At 45.6% G+C, this 22,950-nt stretch overlaps 1 protein-coding gene across 7 annotated transcripts in view; it reads right to left on the bottom strand.

Annotated features, from left to right (window-relative positions):
* Window positions 1-22,950, bottom strand: part of AGAP1 (ArfGAP with GTPase domain, ankyrin repeat and PH domain 1) — a 418,223-nt gene that overhangs the window by 123,114 nt on the left and 272,159 nt on the right. For all 7 annotated transcript variants that reach the window (XM_070422457.1, XM_070422459.1, XM_070422461.1 and 4 more), the window contains one exon: window positions 16,310-16,478. In XM_070422457.1, coding sequence (XP_070278558.1) covers window positions 16,310-16,478 — 169 coding nt within the window. The remainder of the gene's footprint in view (window positions 1-16,309; window positions 16,479-22,950) is intronic.

Below are 22,950 nucleotides of genomic sequence, written 5' to 3'. Positions count from 1 at the left end.
TTAGGGATTTGCATTAGTTGCTCAACGTCAAAATCAATCACTTTCTGGTGACCCTACTTTTAGGTTCCATGCCGTTCTCTACCACCCCGCCGACCACACCTTGCTGCTAGTGAGCTTGTTAGCTCTATGTGCAGAGCTTCAAAGGGATTAGGTTTCTTTTTTACACTTTCCTCCAATTGTTTTATTTTTAAAAAATATTTTTATTAGATTTATTGGGGTGACATTGGTTAATGGGATCATATAGGTTTCAAGTGTACATTTCTATGATACAAGACCTGGATATTGCACTGTGTGCCCACGCCCATCCTCCAACTGTTTTACTTTAGAACCAATTAAGTTTTAAATTGTTTTGAAAAAACAACAAAACCTCCTGAACGAAAGGGTGTGGTTTGGGCCTTCTCTTCCCCTGGGGGGTGCTGATCCCCACACCCACTAAGCAGAGCTGATTTCGGGTTGAGGCTCCTCCCAAACCCCTCCTGGGGCCCCCAGACCCCCTTCCATTTCCACAGACTTCCTCGCAGACCAAGGCGTCAGGACACTGCTAACATTGTTAGGGTGGATGAGAGTTAAATGAAAAGGCAGCGAAGAGAACTGGGAAAACAACAATGAGAGGGTACACACAAGCCGGGACCCACTGCTAAGCCAGCCCCTGAGCTCCGACTGTCACCCACCGCTAAGCCACTGTAATGATACAGAAATATAACTGTTTAACTGAAAATAGAAAAGTATAAGGGGAAAGAAATAGTTTCTGCCTTAAATATACAGTTTGGAGACACACAACCAGGTACTTGTCTGTAAATGTAAATACATAGAGACATGTTTTAAATTGGAGGGAAACCAGTGATCCATAGAGGGGCGCGTGATGAGGTGAAGCAGTCGTGCTGGCCCAGGGAGGCCCCGGGCAGCACCCCACCCAGGGAGGCAGTCGTGGGCCAGCAGGCACACTTTGAGGCATTTCTACCAACGTGAGAAATCCATCAGTCAAATCAACTACCCCCAATGTTTCGTGAATATTTTAACCAACTACCCCCAATGTTTCGTGAATATTTTAATTTTTCTTAAATAGATTTTTATTGATTTCAGAGAGGGAGAGGGAGAGAGAGATAGAAACATCAACGATGAGGGAGAATCACAGAGCAGCTGCCTCCTGCACACTCCACACTGGGGATCAAGCCTGCAACCCGGGCATGTGCCCTGTCTGGGAATCGAACCCTGACCTCCTGCTTCATAGGTTGACATTCAACCACTGAGCCACAATGGCCAGGCATGTGAATATTTTAAAAACTATACAGATTTAAAATCTAATTGTAGTATTTTATGTCAGAATTTCTGATGCTTATTTTTACACACACACACACACACACACACACGTGCGTGCGCCCAGCAAAGACTCATGGGTAATTTCATTTTTGTTCCTGAATGAAGGTTACTAATTACCTGGTCAGGTAACACTGCCCTCAGTTCGTTTTTTAAATCTAGATGCATGTGGCAATGCTGACCTGTATATACCACCTAGGGAGTTTTCACTTCTGAGCACAGAAGGGAGATGCTACATCTAAAACCACGTTACAGTGGGGCCTTGACTTATGAGTTTAATTCGTTCCGAGACAGAGCTCGTTAAGGAGCTCGTTAACTCAAATTACTCTATCAACTCAATGCAAAAAATCGGCTGAGAGACAGCTGGTATCTCAAAAAACTCGTTAGTCGGGACACTCGTAAGTCAAGGCCCCACTGTATTCTGTAAGCTCTCTAGGGCTACCATGTTCCTTGAGTGGGAAGTCATTGCCCATGAACAGTTATTAGCTAAGCGGAGGAGCTGGAGTTCCCATTGGTGAAAGAGGCCCACGACTTGCCCGACTTCCTGAGAGTGAAAGGTCTCAAGATCAAGACCACCTGAACACAGAGGCGCCTAAACGCGGTTCTAAAGGCTGCCAGGCTCTCCCTGTGCTGCAGGCGGCCACCATGCTGGGCAAGGCGGAACAGCTGGGGGTCTAGAACCCACGTGGCCATCAACAGTCAATAAAGACAGGAAGCTTCAAATCGACCAGTTAAATGGAATTCTGACCCCTGGTTAGTGAGAAATGCGTTTAACAAAAGACCTGAGCTCTTGCTATCCAGCCACACTAGCATCACAAGTACAGACCAAAACACGGGTAGGACTGGAAGCTGGGAACAGCCTGGCCCGAGTCGATGCCGATCGTGTCCCACTATAAAGAGCAAGGTTTCCTGACCGCAGGTCCTCTCCTCTCCTGCGAAGTAACTGCTGAGTGTGCCGACGTCACCCCTGGGGGAACATGGCAATGTGGGTGTTCTGGCCACTGCTACTGCTGCAAGGAACTGTCACCTGTCCTTACCCAGGAGTCCCAGAGTCCCAGAAACTGGCAGGCAGGCAGCTCCCCTGCAAGGAGGCTAAGTCAGACCTCACTGTACCTGCCACCCCTCACAGTGACCTCCTGGACTCCCTTGTCTCACCTCGTTGAACCCCTGCTGGATGGGCACAATGAAGGAGACAGAGTCCCGTCCTTACGGAAGCTACATCTAGTCCAGCGGAAAGTACCAGACAAGTCTGCATGTGGCCAAAATGCCAGGTGAGGACCACAGGAGCTGTGAAAGGTGTGAGCGGCAGGGAATCAAGCCTGCTGGACGGCTCAGGAAAGACTCGTGGATCCCTCTAGACTTTGGAATTGGCCCGCCCTATACAGAACAGTATGGAAAGAGGGGACGCTACATTACCCCAGGACAACCCCACTGCTCTCCTAGCTGACTCAACTGATGGAAGGCCTTCACAGAACAGCCCATGTTTCTCTCTCAAGAGTCTTGTTTTTATTTATTTATGCATTTATTTATTCACCCTCACCTGAGGATGTATTTTAAAGTGGAGGAGGAAGGGAGGGAGAGAGAGACAGAGAGACAAAGACAGAGAGACATCAATGAGAGAGAGAAAGATTGGTCAGCTGCCTCCCATATATGCCCTGACCAGGGATCAAATCTGCAACCTAGGTATGTGAATTAAGCCAGCAAGCTTTTTGGTGTAAGGGACGACGCTCCAACAAACTGAGCCATTGGGCCAGGACTCAAGATTCCTCTTTTTATTTCATATCCTTCAAACTAAAACCATACAGACATGCATAAACACATCCACCAGAGAACACGTACAAGAATGTTCACAGTGGTATTTAAAGGCTGAAATGTCCATCCACCACCGATACCTCTTAGTGTATCCATATGATGGAATGTTACACCCAGTAAGAATGGACTAACTATGACACGGGCCACAAAGGACCACAGAGAGGATTCGGAGCAAAAGAAGACAAATAAGAGAGCACCACCTGCTATGCTCCCATCCAATGGTTCCAGATCAGCAAGCAAAACTCATCTGTAGAGTGAGAGATCAGATGGCCATCACCCTCGAGTGTGTGTGTTTGGGGGGAGGTGTGGGCAGTGGCAGGAGGTGGTCCACAGGGGCTTCCTGAGCAGCTGGCCACCTGCTGCTTTCTGATCTGTGTGCTGGTCACCTGTATACTTACTTAGCTATAACTTAGGATTTTTCACTTTCTTTGTGTACAGTATATCAATAACATTCCCCGCCCCCCCCCAAAGAAACAAAACAAAACACCACAAGATCATCTGAATGGCTTGTGGATTCAGAGGTTAGGTCAGGAAGTATGAGACGTGGAGTCAGGTCGGGCGGAGACAGTTTCTCCCAAGAATAGCCCAGCCCTACAAAGTGTGAGACACTGGTGTCCACAGGAAGCAGATCACAAGGGGCCCTCTTTGGTATTGTCTCAATATTCCCCCCCACAACGCCCCCAATCGATCTGTGTTACTATGATACACAGGCCGACTTCCTGGCCCATTCCTGAGCTCAGCAACAGTGTCTCCTCAGATACCCCATGGAGCTGGGGCTGCTGGCCGGATTCGCAGGGGGCAGCCCAATTACCATGCTAATCCCGGCCCAGGGCCATCCCCTTGATGTGGGCGTGCGTGTGCGCACTGGGCCGCCCTGATTAGCCGCTTCCTTCTGTCAAAAGCCCCAGATTCTTCCCAAAGAATAATTTTAGCTTTCCGCGTAGCCCTGAAGTGTACGAGTTGATTTGAAAAGGTACTTACCTCCACCATATGCTATTTTTCTTTAAACAATTTGCATTTCAAAGTGAATACGGCATTTATATCTGAATGCACATCAGTGTGTTGCCTGAACTGATCTCAAAGGAGCATGAAGAAGATGCTGGTTTTCTATTGAGCAAGAATGTTTTCATCCACCAAATGACATCAAAGCCAGTGTTCCTCTTTTAAGCGATAGGATTATTATATTAAAAATAGCCTGTTCTGACTTAAAAAAAAAAAAAAAAGACTCTGAAATAGGCCTTTCACAGCATTCAAGTAAAGGCTCATCAACAATCATTTCTTTTAAAATACAACACTTTGCTTAATGCCCCGTCTGATTTGGGTCCATCTTCACAAACCAGACATGACCTTGAACTAGGAAACAATACCTGGCATTTGACTTATTGCCTGAAAAAGATCAGTGACTCTCAGCGACAGGTGATACTGAAGTTCACGTACATTGAGATACTCGGGGAGAAAAACCCACTGAGGACTGCAAGAGCAGGTGAGTGTAAAACAAGCATTTATTTCCACGGTGGAGCTTTAATTTAAAAAATCATAATTACAGGACTATGATGGACAGACACTCCCTTCTCCCCTCGGAGGCCGAACCCTTAGGAACACACGGAGATGACTGCTTTTGTAGGTCCATTCCCGTCCCACGTAGCTTCCAATGTTGTACAAGCTCAGAGTGTGAGGTTAGCTTGCAAACCTACATTCGCACCACGCCCTGCTCTGCACACAACCAGGAAACCAGGTTTGCCGGAATCAGGACTGGATGGCGCAGATCTTTCTAACGGCGATATTACTTCTAACTAAGCCTTCACCATCTGTCCCATCCTCTAATTATGACCCCAAAAAGAATATAATTCACAACACTACCATAAAAAGTGAGATCCAAATGAATTAAGTGCCCTGAGCAGGGCCTACTAGCCTCACTGTTTGCCCTGGAAATCGGCCTCCCTCCTGGCCACCAGGACTCCAGGCCAAGAAGACTGTCTCCCAGGACACATTCAATATCTTTCTTAAAGACGTAGGCGTCCAGGACTCTGCCTTATGTGGTACTTGTTTTGTAAAAGTGCCCTTCAACACATCTACTGAAGTAGAAACCTTGTGTTTCTCAGACTACAATGCATTTTTTTTGGTAAAACATTTCCACAGCATGTTTACCAGAGAAAAAAGGGATGTACAGATTCCAGACGCAGTTGTAAGGGGAAATGTAATTACTACCAAATACAATACGGCGGACAGGCTCAGAATTAAAATCCTGGAACTAGACAGTGCACTGTTATTTCTTGAAACGTGGAAATAGTTCTTTTATTCTGACTTCTCCCTATTCTAATTATGATGCCAAAGGGGAAAAATGGGAGTCTTTTGTCATATAAATTTCTTAAAGATTCTCTTACAAAATGATACAGATATAAAAGTAATGAGATAGAAGTCTACAAAAATTTCATCTAATAGGTTGTCTCTATATTAAACATAGCATTCATTTTTCTTATGACTATGGAAAAGATGTGATTTTATATTATACTTCTTTTAAAAATTAAAAAAAATTTTTTTAGAGAGGTAGGAAGGGAGGAGGCAGAGAGAAACACTGATGTTTGAGAGACACATTGATTAGTTGCCTCCAGCACCCACCCCAACCAGGGCCAGCTATCCAACCTGCAGTCCAGGTATGTGCCCTTGCCTGAGACCCTCTGGTGCATGGGCCAACGCTCTAACCACTGAGCCCACCGGCAAGGGCTACATTATACTTCTTTGATATTTTCCATTTCCTTCCATTTTCCACGTTGTTCCATTATCGTCATAATCATTTTAAATAGTATATAACATCTTACTGATTACATGTAGATAATTCATATTACTGGTTTTTTACTTCTGGATAATTTTGGTTGTTCCCAGTCCCTCGTTATTATAAACAATACTGCAAAGGACATCTTCTACTTTCAGATATTTTTCTTAGGATAGAATCCCAGAAGAGTTATTATTGGGTCAAACAGCATTAGCATCTTTCTGACTCATGATATATGTTTCTAATTAATTTTCTTAATGCCCAGTGGACTAAAAAAGATGGAACTTGGCATCTGAAAAACAGTTCAGTTCATAATTTGTAAAATGGAAAATAACAACAATGAAGTGGTGATAATAATATGCCCATGTAGTTGGTGTAAGGCTTCAATTACATAAACTACCCTGTAAACTGCAAAGGCTCTGCAGGTATTCATGGTTTTTAATTTTACCAACAGTGAGTTTTCCTTTTCTCTTTAGTCTATTTTTTAGTAAAAGTTTAAAAGGGTGGTGTTGCTAATTTTCTTTGACTTTACAATCTAAGAAGTCTGTTTTATGTATGTTTTTCTCGTGAAGGTGTTTCTCCGTGTGTACGCTGCTCGTGTTGTTTGCCTCACGTCTGTGTTTTAGTGCTGTAGTCATCCTCACTTTGTGGAGCCCAAACATTCGTCACCCAGTGGCATTTCTGAACATCTATGGTACAGGGTCAGCTCAGCAACACGCCTGAGTACTTAGGTACAATCCATTTCTTGGTATTGGGTTGCAAGAATGAATTTGTGTGCAATACAGTAATAATAAGGTATGACAACATGACACAAAAGGAGGATAAAACTAAGGATTTTCTTTTAAGCAATAAAACACGATTATGGCATTCAAGTAATAATGTCTTATAGAACAAAGTCCAAGGAGCCCAGATCTTGTACTCTAGATCAGTGATTCCCAAAGTGGGCGCTGCAGCGATCCAGGGGGGCGGTGATGGCCACAGGTGCATTTGGGGGCGATGAGTAACTGCTATTAAAATTTAAAAAAAATTAATTTCTAGGGGCTGAGTAATATTTTTTCTGGAAAGGGGGCGGTAGGCCAAATAAGTTTGGGAACCACTGCTCTAGATTCTTATTTGGTTATATACCCCCAACAAATCAATTCAATTGTTTAGTTTTGCCATGCACGATTTTATCTTTAAAACACCATCCGTCCTTTATTATGATAAATGCAATAGGTGTGTTTTGCACAAAATTCATTTTTATTTGACTGCACTGTTTTGAGGGGAGCTTTGTTGGCTCCTACTGAATTATCTAATCCCTTTGAGGGAGGAAGCCAAGGTGGTCACAGGACTCCTCCCTCCCAAGAGCTCACTTCAACTTCTCTCTCCCAAACCTTATGGAATCATCTCTTGGGAGCAGGTACAGAAATCATGTAGGGCGAGAGCACCGAGGAACGCCTGTGTCCATACTGAGGACGTGAAGGCGGGCTTCATGTGTGCGGGTCGGGATGCGCTGGGGTGTGAGCTCTCACTAGCTGTCCCCCAGAAAGACGGACTTCCTCTGTGGGCGGGTAATGGCAAAGCACTGGGCACAAAGCCTGCGATAGCAGAATGCCACGACTGCTCTCCTCCATCAATTCTCCTACTGATGTGGGTATGGGAGTGAAGCAAGCAGACCGATCACAGACTTGACTCCATGCAGAAGGACTTTCCCAAGGCCCAGGTTCCAGCCGAGGCCCGGCCAGCGGTCGGAAACCTCCCTGAGGCGGCTGGGACTATTCCCAGAGACCCATCTCAGCGCCCACCTCTCCTGTGGCTGCTCTTCCCACGCTGCCCATGAAACATGATGCCAACACCTGAAACACTATTTCTTCACCAAACATACTATTTTTTTGTGTGTGTTAATCCTTACCTGAGAATTTTTACCATTGCTTTTTCAGAGAGAATGGGAGGGGAGGAGGGAAGGGGAGAGAGAGAACGCGCGAGAGAGTGAGTGAGTGAAACATCGATGTGAGAGACACACATTGACTGCTTCCTACACACGCCTCAACAAGGGGGGCAGGAAGCGAACCCGAAACCCAGGGACATGCCCTTGACCGGGAATCAAACCCTCTGGGCCAATGCTCTAACCACTTAGCAGAGCCAAACATACATTCAGGGCCAAACATACATTTTTTGAAAGGGAAAAAAAAGTTTCTGAAGCAATTTTCACTTACGTAAAGGGACTCTGTTCCCATAGAGATGCATACAGCTCAGTATCTAACATCCTTCTTATGCATTTAATTGAAATCACTAAGGATCTAGTTGCTCTTGTCAGTTCTTACAGCAAAGAACACTCCATTTAGAGTTTCCTTAAACTGGACAGTGTGATTTTGACTTGTGCTGTCACTGTGTCCTGGTGATCCTGACCAGAGAAGGTGCAGCGGAGGGAGGGGCTGCTGTCTGAAAGAAGGCAAACGGCACTCATCCTCAGTTTTATCACTTACGTCGAACTGGAGACAAATATTCACTTAATTAAAAAATAATTGCTGGGTCACAAAACTGGGAGAGGATAACAAAGAAAGAGAAATAATGGTCTATGCCTCAAAGAGCTTACCATTTAACGATGGGAACAATATAAAACAAATTTGCCTACATCTCAGTGGGAGAGATGTAGCAGCAGAAATAGCTGACCGTAAGACTGCATTTGTCGTAAAAGCTGAAGACGCTGCAACTCTGCAGCTGAATTTCAGATGAACCCAACTTCCTGAAATTTCAGTCCAAGAGAAACCTCACAAAACATTTATTTGCTCCGCCCAAAATAAAAACTTTTTAAATAGCCACTGACACCCACTCCAATAAAACCTGGTTTATGAAAGCAGATTATCATCATATGATACTGATTTTTGGATTATTTTGCAGCCAAATAATTCACCACCAGGAAGGCTTTCCTTTGCAAGCGTGCCACCAAGCTGCTAGAAAAGCATTTAGCAAACACACCCGCTTTATACATCAGAGGATTCAATGTTGTAAACAAAGTCCCCAGTGTGGGAAATTAACGGGGGCCGGGCAGAAACGGGGTAGGGGGCCGGGCAGAAACAGGGCGAGGGGCCAGGTTCTGAGGTTCTAACGAGCGAGAGGCATGGGACTCCACAAACCAGGAGGAGACACACGGGGACGTGCACAGCCCATCGGTACACGGAACAGACTCCGGAGTTATTAAAATGTTTTCTAGACCATTTGAAACTAAACAAAGAAAAACTTTGTTTCTGAGACAACCACAGATCGGGTTTGGATGTTGCGTTATTTTTTTTTTTTTAATAGCTATTACCACTGTAACAGCAGCTTAGCGACGCGGCGTCTGCAGTGTGAGCAGTTTTGATAAACAGCCTCTGCGGGCCACACAACGGGGATAATGTATCCTTAAGTACCGCCAATGAGCTGCCATTCTGCACAGCCAATTACTTCTGTGCGTCTGTCACTCAAAGGAAAAATGACTGAGCCCATTAGATGAAACCTTTGTCACTGTTCCTAATGCACTCTTAGGCCTCATTAATCTCTGGGAGCAGCAACAGAGCCGCCGGTGCCTCATCGCCTCCCCCGAACAGGCCCACGTGAAGCCTCTCATCTCTCCCCCAAGTGCACCGCGTTAATCAAGCTCTCCTTATTACCCAGTCCCTGTCACGGCGGAGAGCGCGCTCCCTCTTAAATGCTCTCATTATGACCCATCTTTAGAGCCGGCTAAGTGGAAAAAAAGAGAGAGGGAGAGAGGGAGAAAGAGGACGGGAGAGAAAGAGGAGAGGAAAAAGCAAGTCCGAGCGCATTAATATTCATGACAATAATTAGTATTCTAGGTCACTGAATATTCATGCTATTAGTTTGGTTTTTTATGGGTTTGCTGGATGTCCTGATTACTGAAGTGTGGAGGAAAACAGCATGGTTGAGACTTTAGATGTCAACGGCAGTTCAATACTCAAAACACATCGAGATCCCGCCCCCACCCCTGCAAACGCAGCCTCGGCCTCCTGAAGGCTGTACCCTTCTGAAACCACTGGGGGCCTGAAGTGGGGAGAGGTGGGGAAGGAGGAAAGGTTTCCTGTGACAAAGCGTCCATCTGGTTAGGATAAACACACAGTCACCGTTGCAAACAGCCAACAAAGACCCACTTTAGGGACAAGGAGGTATCTGTCAGCTAGGAACGCAATGTCACCATCAGGATGCGGGAACAGAGATGAGGGGACGCACAGACCTGGAGCACAGGACCTCGTGGAGACCTGGGAAAGCCGCAAGGACATTGCTCCTGCCTGCCCGGGTCGCTGCCATCCCAGGGGAATGCTGTCTGCGGGGGGCACAGGTTTTAAGTCTAACCCTTTGTGTCTACACAAAGGCTTTATACATAGACGTTACGGCATTTAAAAAATTAATTCAAAAACAACTGCTCTGCTGTCCTCCTTCCTCTTCTTCATTAACGACGAGCACCCCTGCTGTGATGGACGCCTGATGCAGCTCTGGACACTCACTCACCTTGGCCCAGCTTTGGAGAGGCACCGGTGTGTGGTCCTCCCGGAACAGACGTGGTGCCATCTTCCCATTTTAAAGATGAGGAAGCTGGTGCAGAGAGACAACTGCACAAGGCCCCAAGATGGGGTGTGGGATTCAATGTAGTTTTTCTGACTCCTGAGGCTGCTGTGTTTTCCTGCTCTCTACTTAAATGTCAAAATAATTGTCACATGAGGGTATCGTTCTGCCAGAGTGGCCGGCCAAAAACTCAGTCAGAAACTGCTCGGACATGTGACTGCCTTCTCTGGAAGGGTGCCTGAAGTTACAGGTGGGCAGATTCTCTAAAATGGGACTTCGGATTGATTCCCATTAGAAAGGCACTGTCAGTTCTGAGCCTGAGGAACGGAAACAGCAGATACTACATGGTCTTTCTGAATGAGTGAGCTTGGAGAAAGGGGAAGACGAGATGGAGAAGGGAAATTCAACAGTCCCAAATAAATAAATATCTTTTGGATTCTTCTTCTCCTTTTCTTTTTCTTCTTTTTTTTTCCTCTGGAGTAGATGCTGAAGTAATTTTTTCCAAAAAAGCCACCAAGAGGAAAGTGTTCTATATCTCTGTCATCTAACAAGTAGGGGGAGGGAGGGGAGGAGGAGATTAACCAAAGAACTTACATGCATATGTGCATAATAACCCATGAATAGACAACAGCATGTTGAAGGCCCCCCCCCAGGGGGGGGGGGAGGGTGGCGGGAGGGTCAATGAGGAAAAAAAAGGGGATATCTGAAATACTTTCAATAAAGATAAAAAAAATTTTTGAAAGTCTTTTTTTCTACTTTCACACTTGATTGATAATAGTTTGCCATTGCATAGGCTTCCAGGTTCAAAGTTATTGATCCTTAGAAGGGAACTCTTCCATTATCTCGCAGTAGTGTTGTTAGAGGTGAAGATTCCATCGTTCCCTTCCTTTGTAGGTAACCTGTCTCTTCTCCTACCTCATTTGTTCTCTACGTTTACAGAGCCTCCTCCCCCATCCATCTCGGTGCCCGACTCCTCAGACGGGAAGGCCCCAGCATGTCCTCCTCACCTCTAGCATATTTTCTTCTGTTATATCTTAGATTCCCCACAGTGTTGTTAGCCATGTTATTTAGAATATTTAACTTACCTAGTCAATCTTTTTTCTTTAATTTTCAATAACCCCTTGGTTTTTCAACCTCTTTTTTTTTTTGTTTGTTTGTTTTTAAAAATATATTTTATTGGTTTTTTACAGAGAGGAAGGGAGAGAGATAGAGAGTTAGAAACATCGATGAGAGAGAAACATCGATCAGCTGCCTCCTGCACATCTCCAACTGGGGATGTGCCCGCAACCCAGGCACATGCCCTTGACCGGAATCGAACCCGGGACCCTTCGGTCCACAGGCCGAAGCTCTATCCACTGAGCCAAACCGGTTTCGGCTCAACCTCTTGTTTGTTTCATTTTATGGATACAATAACTAATCTCTTAAATCTTTCTGACGATAGTAGTTTTAATTTCACCAAAAATTATAAACTAACAGAATGGATTAACAAGACAGATACAGGAGCTAAATGAGAAAAGTGTTAACTTTACTAAGGGACAGAAAATAAATCTGAATAAAATGGGAAATAATTGAGTTCCATGATAGGAAACTGTGGTCAAGATTAGGTTTTTCCACCATTAATTGACAGGGTAAAAGCAGTGACAATTGGAGTCACATGAGGTTATTTTTAAGGGGAAGGAGTGGGTTTCAAGTTATTCTGAAGTTTATTGGAAAAAACAAATGCATGACAATAGCCAAGTAAAATTGGAGGATAAAGCCAGTGTGGTGAATCTGCATCAGGTCAGACAATGTGGGAATAGCAGATCAATGGAATACATTCTTGAGCGCAGACACAGAGCTCATTTAATTAAATGAGTTAGTTTACAATAAAGGGGGCCAATAGAATAAAGAGGGAAGGGAAACATTCACCAAAGAGAGAAAGAACAGTTAGTTACCTATTTGAATTAAGTTTAATTAGATGTCCTATCACATATACTAGACTCAAACAAATTAAAGGTGGATTAGTGATTAAAAATTTTTTAAAGGATCTGGAAAGTATATAGTCATTCGTTATACTATTATTTCAACTCTTCAGTATGTTGGAAAACTTTTATAATAAAAAGTTGAATGTGTCTAAAAAAAGAAACACTGCAATGACAAAATTTAGAAATACACATATATGAATTATGTTCTGATTTCAAGATGATTGAAGGCTTTCTAAGTAGAAACCAGAGAAGTAAAAGACATTGCTTGATTATATATTAAAAAGGGGGAACCTCTAAATGTAAATAAGACCATGCGGTATAAAAAAACTAAGAAATTGGGGAAATATTATAAAGTGTTGATATCCTTACTATACCAAGAGTTCTTACATATCAATAAGGAAAAACAAGCACCCAGTACAAAAATGGGCAAGGGATACCTCTAGACAACTACAATGTAAGTAATAAGTATGACCAACAAACATGTGAGATGTTCAACCTCACTACTTATTGAAGAAATCCAAATACACCAAGCATGGGGTATTTTTATTGCTTATCAGATTAGCAGAGAGTCTAAAAATGATACTTAAATAGCAATATTAGCAAATGTGTGGGGGTTAAATGGGCACTCACTTTATGGATGGAGGGTCACTGCATATGCAACCTTTCTAGAAATTACTTTGGAAATATGAATTAAGAGCCTTATAAATGCTTATACCCATTGACTGAGTCACTTCACATATGGACTTTTTTTTTTAAATCCTCACCCGAGGTTATTTTTTCCATTGATTTTTAGAGAGAGTGGGAGGGAGGGGGGAGGAGGAGGAGGAGGAGGAGAGAAACATGGATGTGAGAGAGACTCATTGACTGGTTGCCTCCCACACATGCCCTGACCCAGGGTGGGGATGGGACTTGCAACCCAGGTACGTGCATTTGACCAGTAATCGAACCCATGACCCTCTGGTGTACAGGCCTATGCTCTAACCACTGAGCAACTGGCCAGAGCCACACACGGACTTTTAAGACAATAATAAGTGTTATGCACAAAGATTTGGGTACATGCATGTGTTGGGTCTATGTGAATGGAAAAGTTACTGGAAAAAAGGTACATAACACTGATCTAATAACACTGAGATAAAAAAATGAATAAGAAAAAAAAGAAAGCAAAAAAGAAACACTTCTAGTTAACTCAGAGCTCTAAAACAGAACAGCAGAAGTCAAATGAGTGGAGAGTGAGGATAAGGGGAAATATCATGCCAGTTCTGTGGCAAATAGTTCTAAAATAACAAAAATAATTAATGCCTATTTTTTGCTAAGAGTCCATCCCTTACCATAAAAATAGCATCAATTTACTTCTAATTAAATTTGCTGTGTTGGGATTTTTCATGTGAGGGCACACCCTCTGAACAATAGAATGAAGGGTCACTCACTCTTCCTGGACACGAGCCGATGGCGTCACCTGCACGCTTAAGAGGAATGAGCCACGTCTCTCACTGCCACGAATGACTGTGAGGCACTTTCTCCCCTCACGCCGTACCTGCTCCTGCAGATGTCCCACCCCCGCTTCCATGTCCCTGCCTGTGAGCCAAATAAGAGGGAAATCGGCCAGGCTTCCTGCGTGGGGATTAACCTGGCTCAGGGTCAGCTGGTTTGGCTCAGTGGATAGAGCATTGGTCTGAGGACTAAAGGGTCCGGGGATCGATTCTGGTCAAGGGCACATGTTGGGGTTGCGGGCTCGATCCCCAGTAAGGGGCATGCAGGAGGCAGCCGATCAATGATTCTCTCTCATCATTGATGTTTCCATTTCTCTCAACCTTTCCCTTTCTCTCTGAAATCAACAAAAATATATATTTTTTAAAAAGGATGAGTAGTAATAAACTGAGGGTGCAGCCATGGCAAAGGGATTTCAACTGTGCCCCTACACCCCCATTCGTCCACAGCAAGAGTCTTAAAGAGAGTGAACTGGGCTCTGAAACACTGGCCTTAGGAGGACCCACACTCCCTCCCTCGGCAGAGGCCATGACATACCCGACTCCATGGGATAGGATAAAGGTTACGTGGCATTTTGGATTTTCTATTTGTTACCCTACATTACACTTTCCATATGCAAGCGGCAGCTGATCATACATCTGAAGATAAAGAAGTTCAGACTCCAAATCTCATGCAAGCAACACTGCCTCCCCGGTGCCTGGCGGAGTCCCGCCCCCGCTTCACTCCCAGCACAGCCCTGCTCACACACCCCATCACTGGGTCTCCCTCCCCGGGTGCACCCCCGCCATGAGCTGCTATATTTACCTGTCTACTTGTCTCTCCCCCACCAAAGGGTGCCATTCTTGAGGGCAGGGCTTACCTCTTCTCCTGTGTCCCAGAGTCCTGGACTGTGCTTAGCATTAAAAATTCTATCAATGTTTCTTGACTTGAATAACCCATCCTGACAGATGTGATGAGATGGGTTAGAAGGAGAAGGAAAACCAGCTGGTTATGAGGTGACTAATCCTCATTCTAGGGCTCAGGGACTCATTTCCCACATCACATCCAATTCCTGGCACACACCATGTGCTCAATAAATATTTTTAAATAAACACAAAGTAACAAAGACAGCACAGACAAAGTGTTTTCTCAGGCACGTCATTTCCCTCTTCTTATCCCATAGAGTGAGCACACCATCCTGAAGAGGGAAAAATGTCACCTATGTCTTGGAAGGAGGGTCAGCAGGTCACAGAGACCAGGCAAAACAACCCCCTTTCTGGAATGAACCAAGGTCTCCGTGAGCAGAAGGCCCTGGTTCTTTTGATGAGTAGTAACAGTGACGTCTGTACTGTGCTTTCTGAGTTTTTTGGCACTTCCATGCGACCTCACCTGCCACCGCATCAGTGACCGCACAGAAGCCAGACCAGGTCGGCCTCAGGTGGTAGTGACGCACGGACAGTTACCTGCCCCATGCCCCTTGGCATCAAGCAGCAGAACCCCGGTTCATAGACCCCAGACTCTCGCTCCTTTTTATGATCCTGCTTCCCCAACCGATGCTATTTATGCCAAACTGTGGGGTCAGCACACCATTCCTCTTTCGAAGCATTTCACATTGTAGAGAGGGACATGCAGCGTCCTTAAGAAGCAGAGACACATGCAGAAACCACCACAGAACAGAAGTTTATTCTGGGAAGACTAGCTGGAGGGAAGAGAGGGGCTTTTTGATGGAGAAAGACACAGAGAGGTCCCTGTGTTGCAGGACTCTGAGTTCAGTGGGAGGGCTTGACCAGTCCCTATACCTTTCCTCCGACAAGTAATTGTGGAAGCTCAAAGCCACATTGCCACCGTTTGCAAAGACTCTTAACCAACAAGGAACCATGGCATTTGAATGGTTTGCAATTGCCAGGTAGGTCTCAGCACATCTAACTTTGAGAAGGCGCTTCCTCAAAGGAGAGTAAAGAAAACGAACGCTGTGTCAAAGAATTACACAACAGTTATGACATAACCCTGAGGGCATTTCAATGCTCCATGGGTCCAAGGGTTTCCTTCAAATCTCGCTCCACACGGCCTTTTTCCTTTTACATACTTGGTCCCTATGGGTTAGTTAACACGAAGCCTTGATCCTTTAACAATTCATTCGTGTTTTTACGAAGGCCCTTAAATCCTCAATCATGTGCACAATCGCACTAGCAACCACCCGGCTCCGGACAACCTCGTGGGCTGGCTTGTGCAGCTGGGACGTCGAGTGCCACCATGCGCAGTCACAGAACCCATGGGGGAGAGGGAGGGGTCACTGGTGGAGGAGATGAGGCTTCTAGACCTCAATCTGCAGCATCATGGCCAACGCCTCAGCGAGCCCACAAGCTCAGCGGTGTCCCCAGCCAGCACCACGGACAGCGGCCAGCGCTCGCCTTCTCTGGTGTGTCTGCCTTCAGCTTACCTGAATTGGGTGAGATGTGTAAACTGCTCATGTCCTTGGACAGGCCGTTGGTTTTGGGGCTGGAGATGGGTGCGCAGGCTGACGTGGCTCGGGGGGGCCTCTTCCCGGGGACCTTCACAGTGGTTCTCAGAAGGTCGATCTCTTTCCCGTGAACGTTCTGCATGTAATCCTGTTCAAACGTTAAACAGCCAAGATAGATTAAAAAGCAGACCTTCCACCAACTGGGATAAGACGTTCTAGTGTATGTCATGAGCTGTAATCCTAGCCCTTTTCCCTGTGGCACATGCTCCGAAAATAAGGAGGCCCTGTTCTGCCTAGCACAGGGCTCTCCCCGTTATACGGAAGTCGGAGCTCTGCCTCCCAGTCCTGTGCTAACCCAGATCCTGGAGAGATGAGGAGACAAAGCAGACGGGCCCATCACAGGGGACAAGAACCAGCTGTAGAAAATGAGCATGGACATGAAGTCATATTGTTTGAACTGTTGCTTATGCGACGGCACACGGAAAACCGGGCCCCTCCTGGACGATTTACCCACAATTCCACGGAGCAGAACTATTGTGCAGTGACCTTTCTGTCTCAGAGGGCAATGCCGTTAAACATCTCGATGAGACTGAAGCTGCCTGGAGGGGGCAGTGGGGAGAAGGCCACTGAGAGCCAGGGTGAGGGGCCTGTGGGCAGATTAGGAGTTATCGACACTTTCTTGCATTTTGGGGGGCAATGAGCCCCATGTCTCTGTAGACATATTATGAAATCAATAGCACTCCTCAGAAAGAGATACATTCTGAACCACTCATGGGTGAATAACATTTCACAGGATTTAAGATTAAGCAGGAAATGGGATCGACGACTCCGTCCTTGTAGGATCTTGGTGGGTTCCCTTTAGACCATGAAGGGGAAAACCCACTGGTTTGTTTAGTGGAAGCAATCAGGTTCCTAGGGACAGCCCTCCAATGGCAGCTCTTAGTGCTGAGGCAGGACCCACAGGACCGTGGGACAGACACATGGGGGAGGGGTCAGAAGCTGCACCCCAGTGGGGCCAACAGAGGGGAGTGAGCTGGGCCTGCCTCAGTGGTACCAGCCATACCCTCCCTGGGCTGGCCAAGTTGTGCACTTAAGCTCCAGGGGGGCTTAGGGAGGGTCACCCCAATGTCCCCGGGGCAAACTTGTGAGGAGGGGTGGTCGTCCATGGCCTCCCTGGAGGACAGTTGTGGGTTTGGGGAAGGGAGGCTGTGTCCAGCTGGGAACAGACTGAAAACTTCACATGGAGATCAAGATGCTTGGAAAACTCCCCCAAATATAACCGACTATGAAAAAAGCTGTGGGTTTGAAAGGATGTGGACCAAAGATGTAAGAAAGCTATTATCATTAAATCAGACTGCAGGACAGGCAGACTGGAGGGAATGTAAGCAGACTCGTGGTCCAGCTCCCTGTGTTGAGGATGGGAACAAAATGCACCTCAGAGAAAGTGACCTTTGGTTAGTGTAGGGCTATAAGTCAAGGTCATTAAAGAGGTCATTCTTAAGCCTATTTCATTTACTTCTATTAATACCTGCCCAAAACAGGCAAGGCCAAGTTTCAAAACCAAAGTTAAGGCTTGTTAATAATGAATTCCTTCTTGCATAGTTACTCCTTTAAAAATATCAACTTGCTATAACTTTCTTCTTTAATGCCAATTCTTAACAAATTAAAATACAATAACAGGAGTGTAATTGAGCATTTATTGCTTATGGGCTCTAAAATGAGGCTAATCAGAGAGTGACTAAGCCTCAGCAGGGCTCTTTTAATGGGCACGTTTCAACATACAATAACCAGGACATTTTATTCAAAATTATTATAGAAATCTACGCAGAGCCTACTCCTTGGGTTTGAACGCGCCGAGGGAACACATCTGTCTCGAGCCCAGCATGGGCCAGGGATCTGTTCTCTTGCCTGAGTTATTTAGGCGCTGAAACTTTACAAGAACGAGCTGGGGGAAAATCGGAATATAAATTTGGCCATTTTTATATTTCAAGTCACCACAGTTTTTAAAAACTGCACTAAAGGCATGTCCTACACCATAAAGGCCCCTCCAGGCGGAGCTCCGGAAACAGGTGGCGGGAGGGAGCCGCGAGAACATGGCTTCTAGCTTCTCCCACGAGGAATGACACTGAGCTTCCTGTTTCTGAAAGAATAAACTCATCTTTTTCATCTCTCCTGGGCCTGGTACTGGAGGAATTAAAGCTACAACCACGAAACCCTGTCCCCCATCCTCTGAAGTGGGCTGTGCAGCTGGATGGGTCTGAGGCAGGGACTCCCTGGGTAAAGTAAAGACAGCAAGCTCGATTTTGATATGCAAATGCATGTTCCTTCTCCATGTTCCTTGTAGAAAATGCTGATCGAAGATAAAAGGGGAAAAAACCCTTTAACAAGGCATGAGGGTAATTCAAAGCCAAGTACTTTTAAACAGCACTTAACAAGTCCCCGGGGCCCACTCAAGAGCCAGGCCCCCCAGAGGTGCCATCTCCTGCCCCTCAACAGCTTGAAAAAGTAGTAATTGCAAACCTATTTGCATTTTTCTTCTCAAGTTGTCCATGCTCATCATGTGGATTATTTTTTCTGAGCAGGCGCTGGAGCAGAGGGACCCGTCCAGACGCACGGATGGCTCCGCCACCGTCCTGCGTCCCCCCGCACCCAGGCTCCGCACCTTCGCCATCCCTTGTTTTTTGCATTTCGCTCCTAATTATGTTGCATCTATTGCCGTACACTTAATTAGCTGCATTAATGTGATTTCTTTTCACATAGTCAAGCAATTAAGAGCTATGATTGAGTTTCATTCAATTAGCCTCAACAAACATGCTAATTGATGTCCCAGATGCAAATGAGCTGCAGTGAGAGAAACCTGCTAGCAAGTGAGAGGAGCCCAGAGCCACAGCTTCCAGCTTGCTGCCACCTCCGTGGGGCTGCCACCAGGAGGGTCAGTCATCAGTGCCTGGGTGTACCAGGTCCCCCCACATGGAGAACTGATGGACAGGCTGCTGTCCAAGGCTGTCCTAAAACCTCACAGTTACACATCACCGGGACCGGGAGACTGTCAATTGTATAACACTGTGCTCTGCAAGGAGATGGCCCAGAGTCCACACGGAAGTACCGCAGGAGGCTGCTTAAAAAAATGCAGGCGTTCTCCCCAAAACCACCAAGGGGAGATGCGCGTGTCTCCACAGTCTATACAGTGCTCAGTAAATGGCGAGTTCATCTTAGTCAGCTCTGGGGCATCTGGCACTTCAAGTTAAGCGCAGAATACAGCAATCCATCAACAGTCCCTAAAAATACTCTTACTCCATCGATTCGCACTGCCTCCCGTCCGGACGTTACCGGTGGCTGTCTGGTGAAAGATGGTTTGCCCGATGTGTTCACAGGGGCACCGAAGGCAGTTAACAAGGAATTAAAGCTGAACTGAACTGCACGGACGGCTGGACTGGCATCTCAAAGGCAGACATGCACCGAAGGTCTACTCTCTTACGCACAGGTGGTGCAATCAACAACACGCCATTTTACACACACTTCTAAAAAGTATGAAGATACTTCATTTTCACAATTAAATGGTGGAAAAAATAATGGACATCTTAGTTCCAATTAGGTTTTCCTGATAATAAATGTTGAGAAATTTAATATTTTCCATTCATATGTAATATCTCGTCTAAGTTAGATAACTTAGGACATACTGACATTTGCTTTTTTTTTTTTACCATGGTTAATCTAATTTGGTTTTTCCTCTTTACATTATCCACCTTAGCAGTGCTCAAATTGTGATCCTGGAAACACTTTGGGGGTGGAGGGGGGGTTACAAGTTAAACACTATTTTTAAAACAATTCCAAGACACTGTCTGCCTTATTCACTGTGTTGAAAGTTGCTCTGACTTTGCAAAAGTGATGGTGGCTAAACCTGCGGGCTCCTTAGCACGAGTGGAACCAAACTGGGCTACTTTACTCATTACTGTATTCATGGCAACCCTCTTTAAGTACAAACAAACAAGAACAGTCTCACTTCAAAATGTTCTTAAGAACCCCCCAGGGCCCTGGCAGGGTAGCTCAGATGGTTAGAGCATCATCCCAATATGCCAAGCTTGCGGGTTCAATACCTGGACAGGGCACATACAAGGATCAACCAATGAATGCATAAATAAGTGGAACTACAAATCTCTCTCTCTCTCTCTCTCTCCCCCCTCTCTCTCTCTCTCTCTCTAAAATCAATTTATAAAAAGGCACGCCCCAAGTTGATTTTTAAAAAATTTCAACCTTTGAGTACATGCCTTTTTAATTTTTAATTTCCTGGGTGGGGACCTGGAAAGCACCAGAGTGTTCCGGCTGCGTCCTGAAGGCTGAGGGTTACCTTGCAGAGAAGCATCTCCACAGCTGTGTGAGTTGTGAGCTGAACTAGCCCCTTTTTACTTGAAAGAACGACCATGTCAGACTTTAACTACAATTACTCAGTGTTGAGTATTTGGCAAGCATTTTCTTGAAAACAGTATTTATGGCCAATGATAAAATTTGAGCTTTCCCATGACAATGAGGATTTTCAAAACCTGTATGACTCACTATGAGCTGGACACCTTCCAAATGAGACAGACGTTACGACAAGGGTGGTGGTGCTACAAATGTGATTTCTGGACACGACGGAATGAGAGTGTCACCCTTTGGAACTCTGCATACCTCAGTCACACACACCTCTGAGGTGACCGATGCATGAGCAAGAGGATTCAAAGTGCAAGGCTGTTCTAGGGGTTCCCATGCGGCAGAGAATGAACATTTAGTGACACGGTTTCGGATCCGCACTGCATTCTGAGCTTTAGCCGCCTCCAAGAACATGCACAGTGGCCTGAAACGGCTAGCCAAAAACTCCTCCCGTTTCTAACAAACTAACTGTATCAGCAGACAGTTTCCTCAGACACTTTCACCAAAACAACATATCACAACAGATTAAAGGAAGCGCCAGAAGACAGGACAACTAGCTGTCTTTTATTAAACCGGACAGCAAAGAGCTTCGAAAAAATGCACATGACACTCCTCACGATTTTCTTTTGGAAAGTATATTATTCCTAAAACATCTTATTTATGGAATAACGTTACATAATCGATGGTTTATTATTCCTATTTTAAATTATATAACTTTCAAAATTTTGTTTTAATTAACATGATAAATATTGACAGATATAATGCTCAGAAACAAAAGCTCTTTTAAGCGCTTCAGTGTTTAGGACAGTGAAGGGGTCCTGAGGCCGCAGGTTTGAGAACTACAAGTGTCGAGCGTGCGACTGTGCACGGATCTGGGGGCTCAGACCTGGGCCTCTGTGGAGAAATCAGGAGTGGTCTGCAGACCTGTGTCTTCTGGGGAGAAGGAGTGACTCCTCACCTGTTCTCACTGGTACTTCATGAACGCCCACGTTCAAAGACGAAGCAGTAGCTTGTACAAGTTCTATTTTTAAAAACCCTTGCTTCTAGGATTAAAAAAAAAAAAGTATGCAAGAGACACCATTGTTAGATGTACTGCAATTCCCAAACCCCATTTAATACTGTTTTCAAAGGAAACTAATCTATAAAGATGGACAGAGTACCATCCGTTCACGGAGACCCAGCGAACGCCCAAGCCCAGCACTTGTGAATAACAAACACTGGCCTTGCCCATAGCCACGGCACAGAGGAAAGTGATGCCCTAAAATCACTACGAAAATATTGTAAAACTCTGACAGATCTCCTGGCTTTGTCCTTTCAGGTCAGGTATCTCAAAGGAGCCCATTTCTCCTGCTCTCCAGTGGTGCGGCAGGAGACAGCGTCCGAGTGAAGCGCCCTCTAGAGGAGAAACCACAGCGTTTCCCATGACAGCCAATGGAATTCCAGGGCTTCACTTTGGGAGGGGGCTCCGTAAAGACAGTGCTTGTAAACACACGTCAGTATGACGTGTGGCCACCACAGGAAGGAGGTGCCTGGCACACCCATGTTCATGTGGCCGAAATCTGATTCTTCACTTAAGTGCTTTATTGGCCTGGTGAGCAACGTGGTGAGAGACGGCTGGTGTAGCCTCGTGAGGGTCAGTGGGCAGGCTTCACGGACCGAGAGCTCCGAACCCACAGCCAAGGCAAGTCCTCCAGTCTGTGGGCTTCTTACAACATGGGCTGAAGTCCAACAGTAGCCAGTGTGGGGGCTGGGGGGAGAGGTTATTATCATGTAAATCAAAACAGCAGAAAATTCCCACTGCATTGTGAATCTCTTGTTTCCTTTTTTTTAAAAATATATTTTTATTGATTTCAGAGAGGAAGGTAGAGAGACAAAAGCAACAATGATGAGAGAGAATCACTGATCGGCTGCCTCCCGCACACCCCACACTGGGGATCAAGCCTGCAATCTGGGCATGTGTCCTGACCAGGAATCAAACCAGTGACCTCCTGGTTCATAGGCTGATACTCAACCACTGAGCCACGTCGGCCGGGCCTCTTTTGCTTCTTGACTGGACTGACCTAGTGTCTTGTCTTTCCCCTGCAAGAGAGATTGTCCTCACTGTAGGTTAAAGTGAATATAACCAGTTCTGGCCCGTGCGTGTTGGAACTGAGGCTGCCCAAAACAAATGTGTGGGGTACGAACATGGCTTCCTGTCTTCTCAGCCGCCA

The sequence above is a fragment of the Myotis yumanensis genome, unplaced genomic scaffold (genome assembly GCF_028538775.1).
Source record: "Myotis yumanensis isolate MYYU_CA2020_CCGP unplaced genomic scaffold, mMyoYum1.0.hap1 SCAF_8, whole genome shotgun sequence".
NCBI lineage: Eukaryota > Metazoa > Chordata > Mammalia > Chiroptera > Vespertilionidae > Myotis > Myotis yumanensis.
Note: the sequence above shows the minus strand (reverse complement) of the source record. Positions and strands in the feature narration are given on the sequence as shown.